The sequence below is a fragment of the Rattus norvegicus genome, chromosome X (genome assembly GCF_036323735.1).
Source record: "Rattus norvegicus strain BN/NHsdMcwi chromosome X, GRCr8, whole genome shotgun sequence".
NCBI classification, from domain to species: Eukaryota; Metazoa; Chordata; class Mammalia; order Rodentia; family Muridae; genus Rattus; species Rattus norvegicus.
This window is the reverse complement of record NC_086039.1, coordinates 31,632,472-31,657,076: the sequence shown is the minus strand read 5'-3', so window position 1 is coordinate 31,657,076 and position 24,605 is coordinate 31,632,472. Positions and strand designations below refer to the sequence as shown.

The following is a 24,605-nucleotide window of genomic DNA, read 5'->3' as shown; positions in this document are numbered from 1 at the left end:
AATAATTCACTTGAATTTAGACTGCCCAACACATTTGTACAAACTAATCCAGCTTTAGCCTTTGGAAGCTAATTCACTGTGGGACGTAGGGTCAGTTGCCATAATGAAATTCAATAGGGATGACCACCGTTGCAGGAAGCCTAGAACATCTTGTAAGCCAATTTACTCACCTGTTGCGAACATTACTTCTAAGAAACTTGGCAATTAAGTCAAAGACTAATAGCTGGTTGAAAGTAGACATGCAAATGTTTGCTTCTTAAGTTCCAACTTATGAACATCCTAGCTGGGATGGCTAGGCAAACGTCCTAACACAAAAGGCCCAGAGCAACATGTCACAGACTACTTAAAAAGAGCAAATGATGAACTGTCACTGGCAGTCAAGTTGCCAGGTTATGTTTAAGACACAAAGCCCATCACCAAGTGTGAAATACAGGCCAGCAACCATAGTAACAGTATACTATATGAAAGGCCAGTATCAAGGTCAGGGGTGAGGCAACTTATCAAGAAAGTATAAACAATTTACAAAAAAAACCCATAGATATCTGAAAGAAACTACTAATACATTTAAGACTTCATAAATTTCATTTGAGGGGGATAGCTAATATATGAAGATAGTCAACTCACATACTAGTTTTTTTCAGGGGAGGGAGTTACTGCATGTTTATTGTTTTGTTAAATATTCTAAACAGCGGGTATTCTGTAAACAGCACCTTCACGCTACACTCGACTACTGTCTGCAGTGTCCTTCCTTGAATATCTAAGACTTATTAAATAGAGAGAAATGTGAGAGAAATAACCCATTTTTACCAGCATAGTATGTGAATGGTTGCTTATTATTTTCATTCTAATTAAATTTCCTATTCTTCTCCCTGATAACCACAAGCTTCGCATTTTTATAAACAGCAGCACATTTAAAGATCTTGCTATTCCCCACAAAGATGACAGCTCCTACCTTTTTGGTTGTCTTTATCAAATCCTGAAATCTGTTAAAAGAAAATATTTACCTTTATTAATTGCTCATTTATAAAAGTAGCAAATCAAAGTAGATCATAAAAACAATCTTACCAATGATTTATAGAGACTGGATGAAGGGTTAATCCGAATGAGTTGTAGTAAATCCTGCATAGTAAATATCTTAAAGAGAAAAAAGAAAAAAAGATTAAGTAGCTATGGTGGTTTGAATATGCTTGGCCCATGGGAAGCGACACTAATAGGAGTTGTGGCCTTGTTAGAGTAGGCATGGTCTTGCTGGAGGAAGTTTCTTATTGTGGGGGTAGGCTTTCAGGTCCTATGCTTAAGCTCTTCCCAAGAAAAGCGCTTCCTGCTGAAGAAAGTCCCCTCCTGGCTGCCTTCAGATCAAGATATAGGACTCTCACTCAACTCCTGCTCCTGAACGATGCCTGTCTGGATGCTGCCATGCTCCTGGCCATGATGATAATGGACTGAACCTCTGAAACTGTGAGCAGCCCCAATGAAATGCTGCCCTTTGTAAGAGTAGCCTTGGTCATGGAGTCTCTTCACAGCAATGAAACCCTAACTAAGACAGGTGCCCTTGTGGACAAGTTTAAATGATGAAGATGTTACCGAATATAAATTTAAGACTAATTTCAGATTTAAAATAATATTACAGTTAACCCAATAATATAAAAGGAAGGCTTTTATGTTAACAAGTTACAATAAATATATTAAGGTCAAAAGATCAAATAGTTTGTTACTTTTTAAATTACATTTATTTAGTGTATATGTGTGTATTAGGAGGACATGAACATCCTATGGTAAACATGTGAAAATCAGAGAACAATTTGTAGGAAATTAGTTTAATCCCTCTACCATGTGGGTCCTGGGACTCTACCACAGGTCATCAAACCTTTATAACAAGTACCTATATCTACTAAGTGATCTTGCCTGCCCAGATAAAATATCTTAAATGAAATAACCTCCCAATACTAACAGGAATGCAAGAAATGATTAATGCTTTACAGATAACACTCAATTATCTAGTTAACCAGTGGCTATATGAATAAATTTCAGGATCCTTACAGGTATTTAAAAATGTAAATAAACTCAAGGTTTTACTATTCTTATGATAATGACTATTGTGTGCCTAAAACATTTTTAATCACACAATTATTCTTAACATACATATTTCTGTACAGTATGTATCATGTACTAGAACACAGATACAATGTATTTTCAAGTAGTTTCCCTTTAAAGAAAAAGTTCTGGTTGGCATTTATGTATTAGAAACTACTAATGATATGAACTGGCTTAACTATTACTATAATTATATAACTATTACACAGTAAACTATAAAACACTACTAGACAATGAGCTAAAAATGAATTCTTGTTTTAAGCCAGTGTCATATTATGTATATCAGGTTGGCATAAGTCTCACCAAGATTACCTAAAATTTGAGATTACACATGTGTGCCCCCATGCCTACTTTAAAACATAAATTATTTATGCTGTCAAGGTGAATACAGTTGTTAATAAAGTACAGCATATTCAAAGTCAATCATTCTTTAGAATATCAAGATTGTTCATATTTCTTAAAACTTTTGGATGATTACAAACAACACATCCACACACACACACACAAAAAAAACCCCACCAGAAATGAACCCTATTGTAAAAGATAGACTTGATTGACAGACAAATAAGTGTCAATTTGGGATAGGTGACTGCTGCCAACCTAACCGTAGATGAGGGATATTGACAGTGTGGGACAGTGGGGTGAGGAGAGTATTATGAAAACCACAATCAATTGTACTGCAAACCTAAAATCATTCCAAAAACAAAATTCTATTTTAGATAATATACAAGTACTGAGAATGTTTGTTAAATGTGACTTTAAAGTAATTAATAAATTGGATTATTATGTTCAGTGACGGTGAGAACTAATTAAAATCATCAGTGACTAAACCATAAGACATGTGCTTTTATAGTTGGGAACTTTATAGATTTTCTTAAATTACTCATTTTGTATGTCTCTTCTGTAACTACAAAGCAGAGGAATATCTGCAGTAATCTAAAAGGAACACGTTAGAAATCAAAATGTTCTGTCTTATAATGCTATTTAGAAGCTACTCACTGTGTGTAAATCAAAATCGCTTTACCCGTCTACAGTCTGGATCTTCATCTGAAACACACGTGCTGCCAGCAGTGCACTTAGTACACTATCAGTTTCCCAGTCAATATTACAGAAATGGCAGTTACCAGTTTATTAAGCCACGTGGAACGTAACATTATTTTTAGCTCCAAAATATTTAGTGATTCCACACATCACTATTTTACAAAAGACTGAAACACCAAAGCATTAACAACAGCCACATTTGGTACCCATTTGTTATCTAAGAGAGTATGTTTTATGCAGGAATGGCATCAACGATGAACAAGAAATGAAGCCAGCCAGTCAAGGGACAAGCAGGGTAATTATGCAGCACTTCACAGTTACTAGAGGGAAAAACTGTCAAAGGGAAATTCAAAACCACCAGACTTTACCTTTTCTTTTGCCAAACCACTTTCTGGAAAGAAAACAGAAAGTGAATACTCATAGCCACATCTTTGTAAGTGATCTGCCACCAGCGAGTTAGAAGCGCCTATTAGTAGGGAACTCCCTTCCACTGAAATGGAAGGGGGCTTCACTTCTCCACTCAGTACAGGATGCATCAATTCATGAACTAACTGGTTTCGGAGTTGTGTCTAGTGTAAAAACAGGGGAAAAAACGGCAAATTAAATTACATTTCACCAGAATAAACATATACACAGATCTGTCCCATTCACTGAACTCTTTCTAATTTTCAAAACGACTCTGGATCTATAGGCAGAAGGTAGGAACCACTTCTTTCACAATTTCTCTTACCCTCAGTGGACTTGGGCAAAAGCTTTCTTTCCTCAGCTTCCTCCATCACTGTCCACCAATCATAACTTGACCTCTCTAAAAGCAATTTCAACTGTTTGTTATCAGGAAATCCAGCCAAAGGGAAAGTTCTGCCACTTCATCCCAACTGTGGACTGTGGCAGTCCATGAAAGTACTGGTATAGTATTAATCAAAATAAAACTTAGTTGTTTTTTGTTTGTTTGTTTCCCAGGACAGGGTTCCCTGGCTGTGCTGAAACTCACTCTGTAGATGGATCTGTCTGGCTTCGAACTCAGAGATCTACCTGCTTCTACCTCCCAAGTGCTGGGAATAAAGGCCTGAGCCACCACACTCAGCTTAAACTAACATAAGAAGTAACATACAGGCAGAAATCTAGTAAGCCCCAGGAAAGCTTATCAAAAAATAAAACAAAACAAAAAACAAACAAAAACAAAAAACAAAAAACTACTGGCAAGATTTCTCCAAGAACAAAGGCACTTGACATGTAAGCCAGATGATCTGAATCATCTGATACTGGTATCTGAGATGGAGGAAAAGAACGGACTCTGAAAAAGTTGCCTCTGACTGTCACATATGGAAATGTGTGCAGCCATGCATATACACAGGCATTCTTTTACAAAAAGAAAACAAATGCACTATCATATAGGGTATTCATTCATATGTCAAGCCACTGGAAAATAAATTTCTCACCACTGATAAATGAGAAAATAGAGGGTCACAGTAGATAATTTTCTTCATGTTACAACACTGGCTTGCTTATTCATTTGAATTATAAGAAAATCTCCTAAATTAATGAGACTACTAAATTTCAAGTAGTTTTTTGCACATAGCTTTCAAATGTACAGCTGTGCTTAACTTAGCAGCAAGCTGCCTAGATTCTTGAGGTTCTGTATGAAACGAAATATCATTATTTAATACAATGAAGCCTCAAAAGGGGTCTTTAGCTCTTTCTTCTATCCTTGACTATGGTAGAATGACTGCTGCTAAAATCACGTTCCTAGGAGACAAAAATGGCATCTACCCCTCTCTCTACAGTCCCAAGGACAAATGATGTATTAAAGTTCACTCTGGGGAGCAACTGAGTTTATTAGGTCTGCTTACAGAGAAATGAGTGAGGTGTATTATATGTAGGAGTATATAAGCAGTCACAGCAAATGAATTCTCCACCCATTATGACGATTCTTTTCCCAATCTATATACTCTAGCCCCTGCCTGAGAATGGGGCCATGTACAATCAGAGTAGAACTGCAAACAACTACTAGAGAGAAGTGACTGGATATTCAAGAGAAGGTCCCATGGAAGGATGTCAGCCTAGCTTTGATGATCCAGCTCAGTTCCTGAAGATGGTAGGAGTTTGGCTCAGAAAATAGTCCTACACAATAATGGTGTATATATAAGTACCATGACAGAACATGTGATACATCTAAAATCCTCTACTTAAAAAGGCATTTACACTGAACAGAATACACACACTTGCCATTATCAATCATTCACAGCCTAACATGGTAAAGCAAAAAGGAAAGAAGAAAAAGGGAGGATGCCGCATCTTTCACCAACCAAATTTAGAAGTACCTTAATTACATTCATAATATACTGAGAAAATGAGCTGTTCGGTCCCAGCTTAATTAACAGAAGAATTTAGGATATCTTCTAAAAGAAAAAATGAGTGGTGTTGTGTGCTGAAAGGGAAATAAGAGCAAGACAAACTGAAATGGCAATTATAAATGAATTGCCATCTTGGCAACCACAAAAAGCAAAAGGTACTTGCTAGTAGGAGTCATAAAATTACCTTGGAGCTTCCCAGCAGCCAATGCACCAGGGAAATCTGTTCAAAATTAAATTTTGCAGGCTAAAGATATAGCTCAGTCAGTAAAGTACTTTGCCTTACAAACATAAAGATGTGAATTTGATCCCCAAGACCCACATAAAAAGCCAGGCATAATGGAGAACAACTGTTATCCCAGGCTGAGAAGGTAAAGACAAGAAGATCCCTGGGGCTGACAGTCCAGCTAGTCCACTTGAATTAGAGAGCTTCAGGTTCAATGAGGAACCCTGTCTCAAAACAGTAAGGTAAAATGCAACTGAGGAAGACACCTGACATCAACATCTGGCCCCATACCATATATTAGAGCAACTGCGCCCCTTACCCAGATATATGATGTTCCTAAATAGCTTGAGGGCTAGAGATATATCTCAGTTCGTAGAGTATTTTTCCTTTCATGAATAAGACTCAGGTGTGATCTCCAGCACCAACTAAACAAGTGATTCAAATAAACTGGGAAATCTAAGGTAGTCCTTGGCTCTATACACAGTTCGTCAGTCCAGGCTACAAAAACCCTGTCTCAAAAAAAGTGGTTAAGAGTATATGCTACATAATCGTGAGGATTAGGGTTTACATCCTAGTACCTGTGCAATAAGCCAGCTGCCAACATGAGGGATCAGACAGCTTGTTCAGGTCCCCATGTACCTATATGCACACACACTACACATGTGTACACACTCGGGCAGACATAAATAAAATCCTTAAAAATATAGCATAAAAGGACATTTATCACAAACTTAGTGGGAGACAAAAATTTGTCAATCTTAACCAGTACATCTCAGAAATGGTCTTAAGTAGATCAAAAATAAAGAAACAAATGATTTGACAAGTTTCATTTAATATATACCTAAATTCAATGTAGGAGAAGATGCCTAAAATCCTATCACGAGGAAGGTTGAGGCAGGAGGATCACCTAAATTTAAGACACTATAGTAAGTCATTGTTTCAAAAACAACAGAAATTATGGCAAAAACCACAAAGCAAACAAAAGCACTATATACATAAACGTCTTTGTAGTTGACTATAAATACAAATTCATTTCAAATAATAAAGAATATAAATTTAAGCACTAGATCCATAAATCAGACTGATTACCTATATCAGTCACTGAACTAAGAAAGTAAAATTAGCTAAATTTGAGTAAATAAAACTGTGCTCTGCTTTTCATTCGTTGGGCTAATGTTCTGAATAACCAGCCATGCTGAAGCTGTGAACAAGACTTGCACAAAAGGGTACAGATAAAGATATGCATTGGTCAAGACCAAATAAAACTGAGATGTGAAGGACTATCAAGTCTAATCTAGAGTGTGACATGCCCAGAATGCAAAGATTGTTCAATATTAAAGATTAATAAACTATAGTCGATATTAAAGATTAATAAAGTATAGTCAATCCAGGTGGTTAAATCCAGAATCATAAATGGGTTAGAGTCCAACATAAACGATCAAGCCTTTCTAACATTTCAAATGTGAAAGCTGAGGAGATGGCTCAGGTGATAAAATACTTTCTGTGCAAACATGAGATCCTGAGTTCAATCCCTACCATACACATAAAAAGCTAGGCATGATAGTGCTTGTAATTCCAGCACTGGGGCTGAGGTGGGGGCTGGTGGCGGGCGGTGGAGGCAGGAGGATACCTGGAGCTCAACAGCCAGCAAGCCTAGCCAAATCAGTGAGCTTAGGACAGTGAGACAGAAACCCTGTCTCAAAACACAAGGCAGATAGATGCTCACAGATACCTAAGGTAGACCTCTGCCCTACACAGCAACACACACATGCATATGCATCTGCACACACAGGAGCCAGAACACACATGTGCACAATCACACAAAAGTGAGTACATTCAATGACATGAGAATTTATAAAGTTTGGCTTGATCTAATATTAGATATCAATACTTGTACAGCCAGATTAAAGCAGAATAAAGAGGGTGAAGTGCTGCAACAAAAATTGAAAAGAAGATCAATCATTTTATAGAAAGAACACTTAAAACACAACCACTGTAACCATTCTCATGGAAAAAGTATAGAGAGACAGAAAGGTACAATAATCAAAGTAATGACGCAGAAAATGTAGCAGTAATATCTTTTCCAGTGTTACCCTGCTAAAAGGGCAACAATGAAACGAGTATTCCCTAACTGCTTGGGAAATAGACAAGGACAATCCCTCCATAGCCATATGGACACACTGCTAAAAATGCTCTTACCCAAAGGCACAATGGCCCTGGCCTGACACCCCAGTACTCAGGAAGGAAGCAGAAGAACACTGCAAACTGGTCAAAGCATGCTCATGCCTTTGGATTCAGAAAGGGGAGTTCTCTAGACTAGGCAGGAAATGGTAGGTGCAACAAACAGAAGATATGGAGACCTGAGTAGAAGCTACACATTCACTAGGAGACAGCAACCTAAATGACCTGACTGACCAGGATGAATCTGTGGCCACTGAAAATAAGGATTGCAAGCAACTTGAAGAAATAGGGAAAGGCTCCTCATACAAAATTTAAAATGATATACACACCTATAGCAGTTTGTAGTTATAAAATACATGATTTCCTTTCTTCTGCTTTTCTGTATTTTCCAGACAAGTCTTATAAATATTTTTATGAAGTTAATAAAACAATTAAGAGTGGGAGATATCAGGATCACCTTTCCTTAATTTCCAATTCTAAAAGGTACAAGTAAGTAAACACATTGAATTAACTAACTCCATCTCTTGCTGTTACCCAAACTTAAGATGTGCTAATACATAATTGCTATTCATTTTAAATATTCACACTCTAAAATATTTGTATTTACTTTTCCTGAGACAGGGCATCACTACGAAGTCTCAGCAGACCTAGCACTGGCTATTTGGCCCAGCTGCCTTCTAACTCACAAGAAATGTGCCTGGCTCTGTTTCTCAAGTGCTGAGATTAAAGACCTGTGCCAATATACCTGGTACATTCCACTGTGGTTAAAAACAAATTTCACTTCTCAAACTGTTACATGGTTAAGGAGTACCTTCATATTTTCTATGTAGTGTCATCACACAGACTCTAAAAGCACATATTAATTCTGAAAACTGCAAACCTATGTTAATGGGGTTATGGTTTAGTTAGCAAATGGGCACCATTTTGACGTTTCCAGACATGTATGTGGCTGTACTCTGCACACATGCACCTTCCCATTACCCTCTCCAGTCCGGTCCTTTCCCCACAGTAGTCCCCCTCCTGCTCTCATTACATATACATAGCATGGTCAAATCTAGACTGAACAAGTTTTCTAACAGCTGCTTAGTTTTATGGTAATGTGTTCATAATGTATAAACACATTGTGTGCTACCTTAATGTCAGTTCAATCAATCAATTATATGCTCTTTGAAAAGGACAACTGAAACTCAACATGTTCAGAATGTAACTCACTAAGCTATTGTTCAGTATTTAGAAAGCTGGGCTGGAGAGATGGCTCAGTGGTTAAGAGCACTGAACTGCTCTTCCGAGGTCCTGAGTTCAATTCCCAGCAACCACATGGTGGCTCACAACCATAATGGGATCTGATGCCCTCTGAAGACAGCCACGATATACTTATAATGAATAAAATAAATCTTTTATTAAAAGAAAAAGAAAGCTAAGCTCTGGATGAATTTAAATGTGGAAAAGCCTGCTGTTCAAGGTTACACTTGTGGAAGTAACCACACAATCATGCCTAAATTTGATACCTTAAGTGTGTCCAGTATACCCCGATCCTTAAACGTCTGGTATAGCTTTTTGCGCAGTTCATCTTGACTCAACACATCATCACACTTGTGGGGCATGGTGGACTGAAAAGAGAAAATGATGAGTTACCTAGTGGCAAAGGGGGACGTGATTTTCAGAAATCAGACCAGTGACCTCACCGGAAGCACTAAGATGCTTAACGAAGCTTTAACGAACATAAACAAAGAGCGGTTCCTTTCTGAAAACACCTGTCAAAAGGCAGGTGAAACTACCTGAGCCATCGTTATCTGCTTGCTCCCAAGCTCGCCCCTCCTCGGTCGGACTCCTTGCCCGGGACAGGTCTTAGGAGGAGAGGGAGCCCTTGAACTCCGAGCCCAGCCTCTGTCTCTAGGGACCTGGAAGAACAAGAGAGCTGATCATTCAGCCCATTATTTCGTCAAACACGCGCACTTCCTCCCAGTTTGAAAGGGCGGGTGGGGCCGTGACCCAGGAGGGACTCTGGATGGAATAAAGACGGAAACGAGAAACGAAGGACCAGAAGCGGCCACTCCGTAAGCAGTTTTCACTGCTCCACAGCTCGTTCCTACACCGATCCCCGCCCCGCTCAGCTGGCCGAACGTCTCTCTGACCAACCGCACACGCCAAGGGTTGGCGCGCTGCGACGCATGCGCGAGCTTAGGCCGGAAGTCCCATCCACATCTCGCGAGAGCAGAGCCTCAGATCTCGGGGGAGTGACTCCGGGTTTCCAAGCAGAAGCTCCGGAGCGCAGGTTCGCGAGGTGAGTGATTCTACTATCAGCTCCTCCCTACAGGTAAGATCTGGAGGGAAGTAGGGGGCGGAGGCTCTGGGTCCGCTGGGAATTGCAGGCCTCACGTGATGCGGACATTGGTCTTAGACCCTTATCCCGCCCTGACCGAACACCAGAGCCAGACTAATCACCGTTCTCCTGGTTGATAGAGTGCGCTCGGTGGCTTGGCGTTCTCCGGGTCAGTCAGTTAACCCAGTGTATCTTCACTGCAGTGCCATTGCCCTTTACAGGTTTGTTGTAGAAAGCAGTCCTGGGCATCATAGGTTGACCGCATCCTTGGTCTGTTTCCGTTAAATGTCAGTAGTATCCTACCCCCGCACTCACTTGTCTCCAGACTTTGACTGATGCTCTCTCAAAGATGCAAAAAGCTCATCTCGTTGAGAAACACAGAACTTAATTTTATAGAGAACCCCCATTGTGTGTTTGCTGATCTGTGTGACAAATGGAATTACAGCTGTCAGGAGCACAGGGCAGTTTCTAAAGGTTCTTCTGCAGAGAGATTTGCTATAAAAATGGATGGCTTTGAACTGCGGTGCTTGCGTATTATCTTGTGTTTGCCTGTAACCTAAAATGTTTAACTTGCAAAGGATTTTTAAGTTCGCCCTCCCACTCTTGCACTGGTAGTCTTCCACCATCATCGCACCATATGAATTTTAGCTTCCTGGTAACTTCAGATAACAGCCCTGGGCTTGGCCTCTAGAGCAGTTTAGTGTAAATCTATCAAGTTTCGGAGTTAAAAAAGTACTTGGCCTTGTGTATGTACTACACTTTCCCAAACCCAAACCAGACATGAATAATTGATCACAGCCATTCCCTGCTGACCACACTGTTTCTCAGCACCAACTCCTGGCAACCATACCGGACATGAATAATAGATCACAGCCTTTCATTGCTGACTACACTGTTTCTCAGCACCATCTCTTTTTGGCAGCCATACCAGCTAAGTAGATTTTTCTCACAAGAAACACTATGGTATCCCCAGTCAAATAAATCCCTTTTCTACTAGACATGGTACTTCAATAATATGCTGAACACTTATCCACCACAGAACACTCCAGAAAAAAAAAAGTATTGATCCACAAGCTGATGGAAACCTCCGTGCAAACATTGGACCATAAATTGGCATAGAACACTCAGATGTTTCTGGGTATTAATTTTAAGTCAGCTATAGGTCACCCCTTAATTCAACAAATAATGAGTGTTGCCTAGATCGCTAGCACTGCTAGACCCTGGGGATACCATAAAGAACAAGAACAGTGTGTGTCTGTTCTCTTTGAGGACTTCTTTCTGTCACCCAGGCTATAGGTCTCAAGTGTGCTCGAGAATATACCGTTTACATTTCCTTTGCAGGGCAGAAAAGTTAAATTTGATGTGGTCTGCTCTTAGTGTAAGTAGAGAATACAAGTGAATAATAACCTGGATGTGGTGGTAACAGTGGTTTTGTTAACTTAAACTGAATAAGCTACTGTACAGAAAAAGGTCCCAACATGGTATCTGACCAAAACTAGCCAGGTAACACCTACTTAAGTTGGTGTTTAGTCTCATGAATATACCCGAGAAGATATCCTTTTATCTGTTTCTGAAAATAAGAGTACCATTACCTCCTACCTCTTAGCATGTAGGACCTTTCTGTGACTGTGATTTCTTTAATGTCACTTAACAATAGATGTAGAGTTGTTGGTCCAAGCTATATAATTTCTGAGGACCTGAAGACTTTTTTTGAATTGAAATGCCTAGGCATTTTTCTAATATCCAATATGCGGTCTTTAATTTGCATCCTGCCCCGCCCGGCTCGGCGCTGAGAAGTTAGGATTTGTATGTGATGGGGGGGGGGGATTAAGCAGATTTGCATCTTTTGTTATTTTGGTGTATATCCAGTGCTGGAAACCCTTCGTTCCCAATGGTAACAACCTACAGAGGCATTTGCTTTTCTTACATATTTTGTACACTTAAGTTCTCATTTAATTTTGCTCTTTTCATGGAACCTAGCTGGCTTTGAGCTTAGGATCTGCCTGCCTTAGCTTCCTCAGTGCTAGAATTGCATGTCTGTTTTAATCTCTGTATTTGGGGGTCAGCTAAAAAACACCTATTCTATCCATAGGGACTGTAACATATTAAGTTGTAGAGATTAAGATATGGACTTCTCCAGAAAGGGAGGGCTGTTAATCAGGTTTATCTGAGCTAGGCATTTTGAAACCATCCTGGATTATCCTTTTTCCCCCACAGCCCAGTATAATCTACTCCCAAATTGTGTGTGTCCACTTCATCAAACTAGCCCTGTAGAGATGCTTTAAAGGAAACGAGCAGACATATACATTGGTCAATACTTACTTTTTTTTTAAAGATTTATTCATTTATTATATATATAAGCACACTGTAGCTGTCTTCAGATACACCAGAAGAGGACATCGGATCTCTTTACAGATGGTTGTGAGCCACCATGTGGTTGCTAGGAATTGAACTCAGGACCTCTGGAAGAGCAGTCAGTGCTCTTAACCACTGAGCCATCTCTCCAGCTCCAATACTTACTTTTGACCACAGCAGTTACTTATTACTTGTGTTCACTTGTCTGTGAGTATTCATTTTGAGACAGGGTCTCACTCTAGTTCGGGCTGTTCTGGAACTCACTATGTATTCTAAAGTGGCCTCAGAGCTATAGTGACCCTCCTGCCCCAGCCTCCCAAGTGCTAGTAAAGCAGACACAAGACAGCTTGTGTTGTTTTATACGTTGGAATTCTAAATAGTAGCACTTATTTTATGGCTAGAAAAGGTGCAGAGGTTTTATATAGAATTTAGAATAGATCTCAAGTTGAGTGGTTCTGTATTGGAAGTGCTAGCCCCACATAAATACTTTTATTCAAACTACTAAATTAAATTTTCAGTTCTGCAGTTATCCTAGCCAATTTCAGGTACTTAATGGCTTCTATATTAGATAGTATGGTTATAGAGTATTTCTATCTTGGCAGAAAGTTCATTAGCGTGGACAACAAAAGTGTATGTCCAATGCCCAATGCCCAGCAGGAGATAAGCTTAAAAATAGTAGCTAAGTCTAAATGCTGCATACTTTCTCTTACATATGAGATCTAGGTTGAAAAACATTTGCAAATAAAAGAAGTGGGGACTGTTTGAGAGAGGATATCTGTAAGGAGGCAGGAAGAAGAGGGCAGGAAGAAGAGGGCGGTAAGGAAATGGGGATGACTAAAGTGGGTCTCAGTGACTGTATGAAGTGGATTCTGTGTGGATGAAGATGGCCTGGGAAAGCCATTGTTTGTACAGTTTGTAAGAGAACCCTTCTATGTCTGTCTTTCACTTCCCATTCTATTCCATGCCATCCTAGACATAACACTTCTTTACCATTTGCACATCCCAATAAGGAACTGTGGAGCATGATGTGGGTTATTTTTCTATGCATGCATTTCCTTCTGCTGTCTGGGGGCTTGCTCCCTTCTATGCTGTTGTTGCTTAAAACTATATGTGCTGAACAAAGTAAATCCTTCCTTTGGCATACTGCAGCCCTGTAGCCTATTCTAGCAGGAATTCATGATATCATTGTTTAGTTGCTTCAAACTTCACGTTCTCTTTCCTTTCCTTTTTTCTGGGACTACTTCGAAGGCTCCCAAACATTGCATAGTTTTCTGTCATTCCTGCTCGTCTCTGTTATCTACTTTTAGTATTGGATCCTTTTCTTCCTTTCTCCTAAAACTAACAGCTTTTTCTGGAAAGGACTAAATGGTAAATGTTTTGGGGCTCTATGTTAGGTAGTCAATGCTCAGCTCTTACATTGAAGGATGAAAGCAGTTTGGCCTGCCATATGTAGGTGTGGACTCCAGCCCCATATAATGTTCTAAATACTTCATTGTGCCAAAAGATTCTCATGTTTGTCTTCCACAATTATAGACTTCCATTTTCAACTGAATGTGCTAACTTTGCCTTGCTTTTCTTCATTAGGAAACACATTCCAGATTTCTTTGGATGTCATTGATTTTCCTGTGAATCAGCAGAAGACCTAGAGGGGCTTGGTGAGTTGCGGTCTCTCACACCTCAGATGTGCAGGAGGCTAACACTCCAGTTGCCTAGATTCCCGCCCCGTGTTGAGGAGTTACTAGTTGTGTCATGCATTCTTCCATGCTATTCTAGATAACACTTATCAAGTAGTCACTGTTAGGCAGACACTCTTTGTTAGATTTCTATGCTTTCATATGTTAGGTTACATAGTACCCCTCCTACACACCAGTAAATTCGCTTCAGTGCTACCTACCATTGTTGTATAGATGAGGAAACACACAAGGTGAGTAACTGGTACCTATACTCACATTCCAAGTAAGACTCACAACCTGACTTTGTCTAAATCCAAAGCCCTTGTACACGCATACTAAAATCCAGCCTATCTACTAATCAGCTTTCTTATAATTTCTGTTGAAACCCATAGAATAGGGCTGGTGCAGTCAGAGAACTTGCCACCAAGCCTGACAACTGCAGTTTGATCCCTGGGACTCACGTGGAGAAAGAGATAACTGATCTTCATGGTGCATGTGTACATACCCACCCACCCACCATACATACAATAAATGTTTCTTTTAATGTAAATCCGTGGAATACTTGGTTTCTGCCCACCTTACCCAATTTCTCTTGTTGTTTTTATTTTGAGACAATCTCCATTACGTAGCTATAGCTGCCTTGGCCTGGAAGTAATAGAAATCCACCTGCCTCCGCTTTTCAAAAGCTGGGATTAAAGGCTTGTCTATTATGCCTGGCAAACTTTCTTTTTAAATAAATTAGTACATGAAGAGATATATCATAAGCCCTTGTATTTTCAGAGACACAAATTTGTAGCAAACATCCTTCTGATAGAAAATGATACACTGTATAATCTGTGGACAGATGTTACAAAATTGTCTCTTTTGTATAAAAATGGTTTGTGGTAGTATAGCTGGCTTTTAGCTTTTCAGTGGAAGTGCTTGTCATCTGAAAATTTCTGAAACAAGCTAATTACTTCCTTTGCCTTTTCTGCTTTTTAACCAACAACCTCTAATAGTCTTTCCAGATGTTAAAGTGGACATAAGTAGTATAGTCCAACTTAATTAAGCCCAAGTACTCCCATCAGGTACAGGAATCCTTGAGCTAAATGTTTCAGATTTTCAATCATGAAAGTAAGTCTTTATGATATACTACAGGTTTACCAGTTTCCTTCAGAAGATATAGTACATTGGGTTCTAAGGGACATATCGCAGATATTTAATGTATATAGTCCAAAAGTCCCATGCCTATGATAGTATACCAGAAAGCAGACCATTTAAATAGGAAAACTAAAATGTTAATCATTTTGGGTCTCAGTATTGAGGACTAAATATGTGTGTGTGTGTGTGTGTGTGTGTGTGTGTGTGTGTGTGTGTGTGTGTGTGTGTGTGTGTTTCATTTAATTTGATTAGGAGCTACATATTGAAGACAATGTCTGGAAGCTTCTACTTTGTAATTGTTGGCCACCATGATAATCCAGTTTTTGAAATGGAATTTTTGCCACCTGGGAAAGCAGAATCCAAAGTATGTATGCAACCTTAAATTAATAAGACTTTTTGGGTTTGTAATGGTATGTCATAATACTGTTTTAGAACTGAAATAGATTAGGATAAATAAAACAACTGAGATATAGCAACAGTTAAATTAGATTTTTCTCTGGAGTCTCATAGACTGATAAAAAACAGGGAAGGAATGTCACCCACTATGAAAGGCTTCATAAGCATACAGAAATGTAGCCTGCCTGTCATGGGCCTGGGACAATTTTTGTTGCCTCAAAATGCCACAGTAGTCCATTGTGCTTCAGCAAATCACATTTTTCATCAGAACAGAGATAGATCAGTTTACACCTGAGGATTAAACAGAGCCTTACTCCCATGTTGTCCTGCTGTCATCAGGACTATAGCACTTCATTTCTGAGGCTTTTCCAGCACTGCTTAAATTGTCTCCATCTTACTGATAGCCAGGCCACATCAGGAAATTCTAAAAGCAACAGCAGAGGTAATGCTTTCTTATTATCTAACTTGTCTTAGTCTTAGTTCTTTCTCTGGCTACTTCTCACCTTAAAGCATTTCCACAGTATGTGCCCAATCCTTCAAGAGTGATCGTCAGTGTATAGGAAGGAAAAACACTGCTGAGACAGACACAGCAAATAACCATTTCTCTAAGGATTCGGGTTTCTTTGGCATGGCAGCATTAAGGATGCAAACATATTTTTTCAGGGTTCCTGGGCAACTGGTGACCTTCCACCAGCCTTATTCTGAGAACAACCTCCCCAGTAAGAAGGGTATGCTATATGCTAGTTTCCTGTGGCTGTCATAGCATAGTACCATAACTTGAGTGGCTTAGAACAGAAATGTACTGTAGCAGTTTTAGGAACAAACATCTGAAATTGATGCCTTGGCAAGGCCACACTCCTATGGAAGGTAGTTCTTTTGGCTTCCAGCAACTTAGTGCCTGTATTCTGGTAGCATTCTCCTTGCGTACATGTGTTCAAATTCCCATTTAATTTTTTCCTTGTGGAGGCAATGTGAGAGTTTCACTTTGTAGCCTTGACTGTCCTAGAATTCACTACGTGGCCCAGGATGGCCTCTACTTCATGGATATACTCTTTCCTCAAACTCCTTAGTGCCAAGATTACAGGTATGAGCCACCACACACCACAGCAAACCTTTTTCCTAAAGACAGCAAGTACACTGGATTAGAGGCTCACTCTACTCCAGAATGACCTCATCTTAACTAACCAGAACTTCAGTGACCCTATTTCTAAGGCCACATTCTGAGGACCACGAGTTTTGAGAAGGACTCTATATACCAGTGGTTCTCAACCTTCCTCATGCTGCAACGCTTTAATATAGTTCCTCATGTTGTAGTAACCCCCCCAACCATAGACTTATTTCATTGCTACTTTGTAACTATAACTTTGCTATTATGAATTGTAATGTAAATATTTGATATGCAGGTGGTCTTAGGTGACCCCCTGTGAAAGGGTTTTTCAGCCTCCATAGGGGTTGCCATCCATAGTTTGAGAACTATATACCATCTAGAATCTCTTCCATAACAGGTAGTTTTTGAAAAACACATTCATTATAAAAGAGAATTCCACAGGAGTAAGACTTCATCCGGGTCATGAATTTGCTCTCTATATTGTAGTGAGTCATTCCTGCCTTCTTTCCAGTTAGGCCATCTTGCCCATGAAGAGAACACTCATGGTTCTGACCCGATTGTTTCTGCTGTTAATAGAGATGGCAACTCACAGCTGGGTTGAGCATGACCTCCCTCTCCATCCCAGGTCCCAAAGCCATGTAAGCTCTGTTCGCAAGAGGCCTATCATAGGCCTTACAAGTGTCATCTCTACTGTCTCTGCAGCTTCTGCTCAGGAAGCCTGGCTCTTCTTTAATCTCCAACCTTTGAGACCCTATATGCATAGTATCCCTTTGTTTCTGTCCTTGATTTCTACTTTGGTCTCCACCTAGGGAAAGTGCTCTCTTTGATCCACATCTGCTTACAGACTTTGTGTGTTTCTCTTCTACTAAGATAGGGGCTTCTGGAAAGTAGGATCTGCCTTATTTCCTCCATTAAAAGCAGTAGTCTTTCTTCATACGGTGATATATTTGTAGAAAGTTAGTAATTGTCCTCTCCCCAGCACTGAAAATATGTTTAATAGTTTCTTGAAGACATTTATTAATTGGTATTCCTATTTGTGAGTGATAGATATCAATACTATAAAAAACATAATCTTTTATGTCTTATGATGATAATACATGAAGTAAAATCAGAGAGTTCTCCCGTAAGAACAACATGTATGGGATTTACAGAATGAAAACCAGGCATGCTGGTGCTCACCTGTAGTCCTAGTACCTGGGAGGCTGAGGCAGGGTCAGGAGCTCCAGACCATTCTAGGATACATAGTAAGGCCATATCTAAAATAAGAGAAAACACAATACACACAAATCGACAGGATTTCAGAATGAATTGTTGGTGGTCCTAATGCCATATGGAAATGTTCATCTTTTTTCATTTCGTTATTTAGGATGATCACCGTCATCTGAACCAGTTTATAGCTCATGCTGCTCTTGACCTTGTGGATGAAAATATGTGGCTTTCTAACAACATGTACTTAAAAACTGTGGACAAATTTAATGAGTGGTTTGTGTCAGCATTTGTCACTGCAGGGCATATCCTTACTTTATGGTAGCTAGCTTTCTGTTGCTGTTATAAACACTGTGACCAAAGCCAACTTCCAGGACGAAAGAGTTAGCTTACACTTACCAAGTTCATTATTGAGGGAAGTTGGGGCAGGAGCTCAAGCTTAAACTGAAGTAGAAACCATAGAGGAGTCTTGTATACTGGGCCCACCTGCCTATGGACTTGGCCCTCCTACAACTTCAAAAAGTCAGGCTAACACAACATTTTTTCATGGTTTTTTCAATGGGTTTTTTTTTTTTTTGGTGGGGGTGGATGGGTGGGTATCTGAACCATACCAAACGCTATTTTACTTTAAGTCTGTTTCCTAACTTTAAACTATTACATTCTCCTTAAGAGAAAGCTAAGTTGACTTTAAGCCAGTTTATGCATCCAGCTTTGCCATCACAAAATACAGTTCATGCGACAAATGTGAAGAATATTTTACCAGATGACTGCTTTAAATGCTTCATTTCTAGTAAAATTATGCCTTAATTTTTTTCACATATGAGATTTATTATGCTTCATGATGTGAGGCAAGAAGATGGAATAAAGAACTTCTTTACTGATGTCTATGATTTGTATATAAAGGTACGGTATACCCCAAAATTAAAATATTTGATTTTTAAAAAGGATAAGGCTAGAGACAGCCCAAATTAAAGTATAAAAACCAGTTTCTCTTATCATTAGTAATTTCATTTTAGTGTTCCCCACATATGTTATGAAGCACTTATATGAGCTACACAAGAATTTTGGGAGGTTGGAGGGTGGAAATGACAGCAGCAGCGTGGCATAACTCTTTTAAAAACATATGAAACATTTACCATTTGTTTACATAATCCAAAGGGTCATATAGATTAATCCACTTGTAATGAATACAAAGTAAGTTCAAGATCCATGTTAATGTATGTAGGCCATATGAGTCAGACTATTGTGAGGTTAGCAGCAGGTACCTCTCAAAACTAAAATACTGGACCACAGAATTCCTGAAGAGGAGCCAGGTAAGGTGATGCATGCCTATGATCTCAGCACTTGGGAGGTAGAATAGGAAATTCAGGAGTGCAAAGCCAGTCTCAGATAAATGGTGAGTTTGAGGCTGCTTTGGACTTCACAAGACAGATAAACAGGTGTGGTAGCTTATACCTGAATTCTAAGACTTGGGAGACTGGATGGATTACACTGAGTTTAAAGCTAGTTAGATTACAGAGTTCAAGGCCAAGCTAGCCAATAGAATGAGAATCTGCCCCCAGAAAAAAAAATTAAGATGTTTCTGTTTATTTTTTTTTAAAGATTCTTGTTTCGTTTTTTATTTGTCTATTTGTCTTGTTGGTTTTTTTTGTTTGTTTTTTGTTTTTTGTTTTTTTTGTGGAGGTGGCAGGCTGGGGAGAGGTAATATAGTCATAGTGTACTTAATGGAGCGAGGTTAGGACAGCCTGTAGGAATCAGTTCTCTCCTACTATGTGGGCCCTGGAGATGGAAGTCTGCTTGTCAAGTTGGCTTTAGGCATTAGACCTGTTAATTTTCTGAGCTAGTCTCATGTAGTCCAGCCTGGTCTTGAACTCACTGTGCAGGGAAAGCTAGGCTTGAATTCCTGATCCTCCTGCAGTCCCAAGTGCAGAAACTTCAAGGGTATACAACCACACCTAAGGTGTTACTACAGTGTAACAATAGGCATCCTTCTTTGAGAAGCCCACATAGATGTCCTAGATATTCCTTACTTTCTTGGTGTCTCTTTTTATCTCTCATGATTACACTCTATAAATTCCTTTTAAAAATCCAGTTCTGCTTCATTTTAAAAAAAAGAGCAATGGAGCGCTTTCAATAAAAATTAAAAATGGGACTCCTGTCTTTGCTAAATTTTAAGATGTAAATTTCCATTAGCAACCTGTGATTTATCAGCCACTTTCCTTTTAATTGGCTCACTAATAACCTTTTTCTTTCCTAGTTTGCAATGAATCCATTTTATGAACCCAATTCTCCTATTCGATCAAGTGCATTTGACAGAAAAGTTCAGTTTCTTGGGAAGAAACACCTTTTAAGCTAAATGGAGAAACTCTGCAATAAGCTGTATCATCGTGGGGTGTGCTCAGGAGTGTGTGTTCTGTAAGTAATTTGAAATTGCCTGGAAAACGTTCCCTTAAAATTGTACATTGTTTTCATATTGACTGTCATTAGCATTGATATTTGCTTGTGGACAATGTTATTTACAAACAGTTCTGTACCAGTAATTTTGAACACTTTTATTTATTTAAAAGCTTGAGAAGACTCTTGCCTTTCCTAAGATAATTTGATATTAATTTATTAATTCAAAAGCATATTATGTCATAGTTAATATTTGTTAGAATGATTTAAGACTGAAAAGTTCTGGAGATGAATGAAATTGAGTTATTTACACATTTAGAGATGTTCTTTTAAAATGCATAGTACACTGCAGTACCAAGAAGCTGAAGCAGAAAGCCCATGCCAGTGCTACCCGCTTGCCTCCCTCCACCAGAGGCTGTGAATAATCACCCGGCTGTAACTCTAAACCCCTAGACCTATATATGCTGGACCAGTTCCAGGCCATGGCAAAGTATGTTGCCTCTGTCACCTTATATTCTAGTGTTTCCTTTCTCTTAGTAAACTAAAGGTTTACTTTATTTAAACTTGTTAATATCTGTATTTGAAAAAATGTTATAATACTGATTGGGTATTGCTAATAAAAGCTTGGGTTATACTGACACTTGCACTTAACTAACCTTTTTGCTATCTATATACAGGATGCGAGGTGGCAGATGTGGCCTCTTGTCTTAGATATGGTGGTGTTACAGTAGTAGATATGCATGAAAAAGCAAACCAGATTTTCATGTGTACACTGGAAAAATTTCATTCTAACATTTGAGTAAGCACTTCTAAACTTTCTTGTATTCTTTGGTGACATTGTTACTATCACTTTTTTTTATTTCTTAAATAAAGATTTATATCCAAGAATGTGGTAATTTGATGCCTACTTTTAAATGCAGACCAACACCAATACTTTTTTAATCCCATTCACTACTGAAGTCTGAAAGCTAATATGTACATCTTGATCACAGATCACCTCTTACTAGCTCACTAAGGCACTCAGGTAAAATTTTAGGACTTGAAGCTAGAGAGATGTTACCCTACAAATATGTTTTTGTTCTTGCAGATGACCCAAGTTGGCTTCACAGCACCTAAGGGATCCAATGCCTCTGACCTCCTTGAGCACCTGCACGTACAGGCACATACCAACACACATACTATTAAAAACGATAAATCTTTTTTAAAAAATCTAATACTTTGAACAATGCTAACAGGTGAGACCCAAATATATCTTTATCATATACAACTTGTCTGCCCCTCAGTGAGCAAGTAACTCACACCCAGGGAGATGCTGTAATTCTCAACCAGTAGCAGCATCATTACAGCATGAAGTCCTGTAAAACTTGGGTTCTAGCCCTGGAGAATAAGAGGTACCTTGCAAATAGCCTTCCTTCAGGCTTATGAGGGCAATATAGGAACTAGGAGCATTCACTTTGTAAGCATATTGCAACAATTAAGAACTAATTTTCGTGTGTGACCTTCAGGAAGTCCAGCAATGACTGAGACCTCAGAGTGTTCAAACAGGAAAGCTGCATTCCAGGAATAAAGGCATGGGGCCAGAAGCTGGGTGAGGGCAAAAGCATTAAGCAAGGTCATCTGACAAAGTTTTGGAGCACATAGGTAATGTCCTATACAGGTACAATTTCATGTTGGCACTAAATTTACAATATACACCTATAATCTAAAGGTGATCCAGATAGAAGATTCTTTTAAGATTTATTTTATACTATGCATGCTGTATCTGCATGTACACCTGCATGCCAGAAGAGGGCAATAGATCACATTATAAATGGTTGTAAGCCACCATGTGGTTGCTGGGAATTGAACTTGGGACCTCTGAAAAAGCAGACAGTGCTCTTAACCGCTGAGCCATCTCTCCAGCCCATTTTAATATTTTAAGACACCCATACTTCCTAGTTGACAGCCCATAGCATCCCAGAAACCACCATTTCACTAGGAACTTCTGTTGGTCCATTTTTTTCTGCTTTATTGCCATTGGAGAGAACTTGCCATAATGGCATCATTACATAAATATGAAGTTAATATACAATTGTAATAAAAATACTTTTAAAAGGAGCATGTGGGATGTTTTAATTTCAACTAGGAAGTTTATCAGGATAGAACAGAAATATTTATATTGAGTGGCCAAATGCACCTATATCTGTTTCCAAGTTCAGTAATGTGCCTCTTAAAATGGAACTCAGAAGTCTCTGTATTAGTACACAGTTTAAGCTTAGCTAGATATAACTACTGTAACAAAAGACACCATATGGTGACTCTACCAACAGAGGCTCCCTCCTTAGGAGCAGTGAAGCATAAAACAGTTCCTCCCATCCATCCGCTTTCTTCCTAGACAGCTGCATGCCACTGGTTGCATTGACACACCACCTGCTTAACTTCCTATTTCTTGTTTTTCTGTATTGTCCATCTTTGTCTAGGTAATACCAGCACCCCTGACTTTCCTCAAATATAAGAAAGTCCTAGTAGCTAGTTTAATGGCCAAGGCTATCCCTAAGGTTTTGTTCTTCTTCTTCCTCATGATTCAGTTAGTAGCATGTGTGATTGGTTAGTCAGTATTCACTGTACTCCTTTTACCTCTTGTGAAGCTAGGTATTCCTTTCCCACAGACAAAAAAAAACCTTTTAATCACTTCTGACTGCCTAGCTCTAACCTTTGGAAACCAACTTTAAAAAAGCCAACTAGTCTAATCCTTCAATAGTAAACTAAAAGTTAAGATTAAAATGTTAAAGGTAGGTGGGGTTGAGCACACTTGGAATCCTGCACCTAGGAAGGTCAGGACTCTAATGCCAGCCTCAGTTACAAGAGACCCTATCTTATTTAAAAAAAAAAAAGCGAAGATGCTAAGACATTTAATCTACAAATAAAAATTACAGCATGGTTACTGCACTGGTGTACTCAGCTGCTCTTATTATCTGCACAAGACTAAATCTGTTGACTTTCCATTATAAAGGGGCTCACAGGGCCCTACCCCTCCCTGAGGATCTCTTTCCTTAGGAGTATGGAGAAAGCTACTGGTCAAGTTGCTCTAGTATACACACATATATGTAACACATATATGTATGTGTAGTAAAGGCTTATACCTATAAACTAAGTCCCCCTAAAATTCTTGTTGAAACCTTAACCTCCAAAACTTGTGTTACCAACTTGACATAATCTAAAATCACATGAGGACTCTCAAGGAATATGTTAAGGTGAGACCCATTCCCTAGGCAAGAGATTCTGTTCTATGTTGAGTAGAAAAAGCAAGCTGAACACTAATGTCAGGTCCCAAAGAATGGCTATGCTTCCTATTAGCATATCAAAGTGGATGCTTGCCTCTAGGCTCAATACCTATGGCTCCTTTGTACTCTTCCCCCTACTCTACAACTTCTGCAGCCCTGGGGCTTCTTCCCTAGTAAGTCTTTCTTAATGTATAAATGGTTTTATTTCCTCGTGATTGGATGAGAGATATTCTCAATATATCTGAGTTTTAGCTTACTGCAATAATGTTTCCTCCCAGTTCCAATGGGTATGGTCAGGAGAGACACTAGTTTTCCATATTCTATCCACTCTAATTCCCAGCCTAGCAATTCACTCTCCTACTCCAGTATGTCCTGGCAGTCAGTCTTGGCTTTGAGTTTTCTTCCACAGGACATATCTGTTGTTACACCACATACAAATCAACTCATGAGACAATATGAAAGAATGCCTCATTATGATCAGGCAGGCCTATAGGGTGTGGTAGGGCTCAGCCCATTGTAGGTGGTAACCTCTAGGCTGGTGGTCCTGGGTTCTATACCAAAACAGGTTGGACAAGCCAGTAAACAGCACTCCTCCATGGCTTCTACATCAGCTCTTGTCTTGGGTTGCTTCCTTAAGAGTTCCTGTCCTGACTACCTTTGAAGATAAACAGTGATGTTGAAGTATGAACCAAATAAACCATTTCCTCCCCAAGGTGCTTTTTGATCACCGTGTGTTCCATCACAGCAACAGAAACCCTAAAACAACAATCATTCTGAAAGTTGGCTTTTTAGAATAAAAAATTTTGAGAACAAATCACTGACTAGTGATAGAGAACATACTATAGAAATAGCTG

The 24,605-nt window shown here is 39.2% G+C and overlaps 2 protein-coding genes across 8 annotated transcripts in view; one reads left to right on the top strand and one right to left on the bottom strand.

Moving 5' to 3' along the window:
- Window positions 1-10,077, bottom strand: part of Ofd1 (Ofd1 centriole and centriolar satellite protein) — a 40,769-nt gene extending 30,692 nt beyond the window's left edge. Inside the window, exons 1-5 of one of the 4 annotated variants that reach the window (XR_010061184.1) lie at window positions 9,672-9,806; window positions 9,402-9,503; window positions 3,504-3,704; window positions 1,066-1,134; window positions 953-983 (exon numbers count right to left, since the gene is read on the bottom strand). Coding sequence is in view for 3 of the 4 variants with exons in the window: in NM_001106961.1 (NP_001100431.1) it covers window positions 953-983; window positions 1,066-1,134; window positions 3,504-3,704; window positions 9,402-9,503; window positions 9,672-9,680 (412 nt within the window). In the remaining variant the exon portion in view is untranslated. Of the gene's footprint in view, window positions 1-952; window positions 984-1,065; window positions 1,135-3,503; window positions 3,705-8,222; window positions 8,370-9,401; window positions 9,504-9,671 lie in introns of those variants that run through there. The other 3 variants (NM_001106961.1, XM_008773164.4, XM_063279934.1) reach the window with 3 other exon arrangements.
- The window catches only part of Trappc2 (trafficking protein particle complex subunit 2), a 29,929-nt gene continuing 15,365 nt past the window's right edge, over window positions 10,042-24,605 (top strand). The window contains exons 1-6 of one of the 4 annotated variants that reach the window (XR_010061223.1): window positions 10,042-10,177; window positions 14,156-14,226; window positions 15,637-15,748; window positions 18,255-18,403; window positions 18,916-18,997; window positions 20,352-20,509. Coding sequence is in view for 3 of the 4 variants with exons in the window: in XM_063280240.1 (XP_063136310.1) it covers window positions 15,656-15,748; window positions 18,255-18,403; window positions 18,916-18,997; window positions 20,352-20,450 (423 nt within the window). In the remaining variant the exon portion in view is untranslated. Of the gene's footprint in view, window positions 10,211-14,155; window positions 14,227-15,636; window positions 15,749-18,254; window positions 18,404-18,911; window positions 18,998-20,351; window positions 21,374-24,605 lie in introns of those variants that run through there. The other 3 variants (XM_063280240.1, XM_063280241.1, NM_001024965.1) reach the window with 3 other exon arrangements.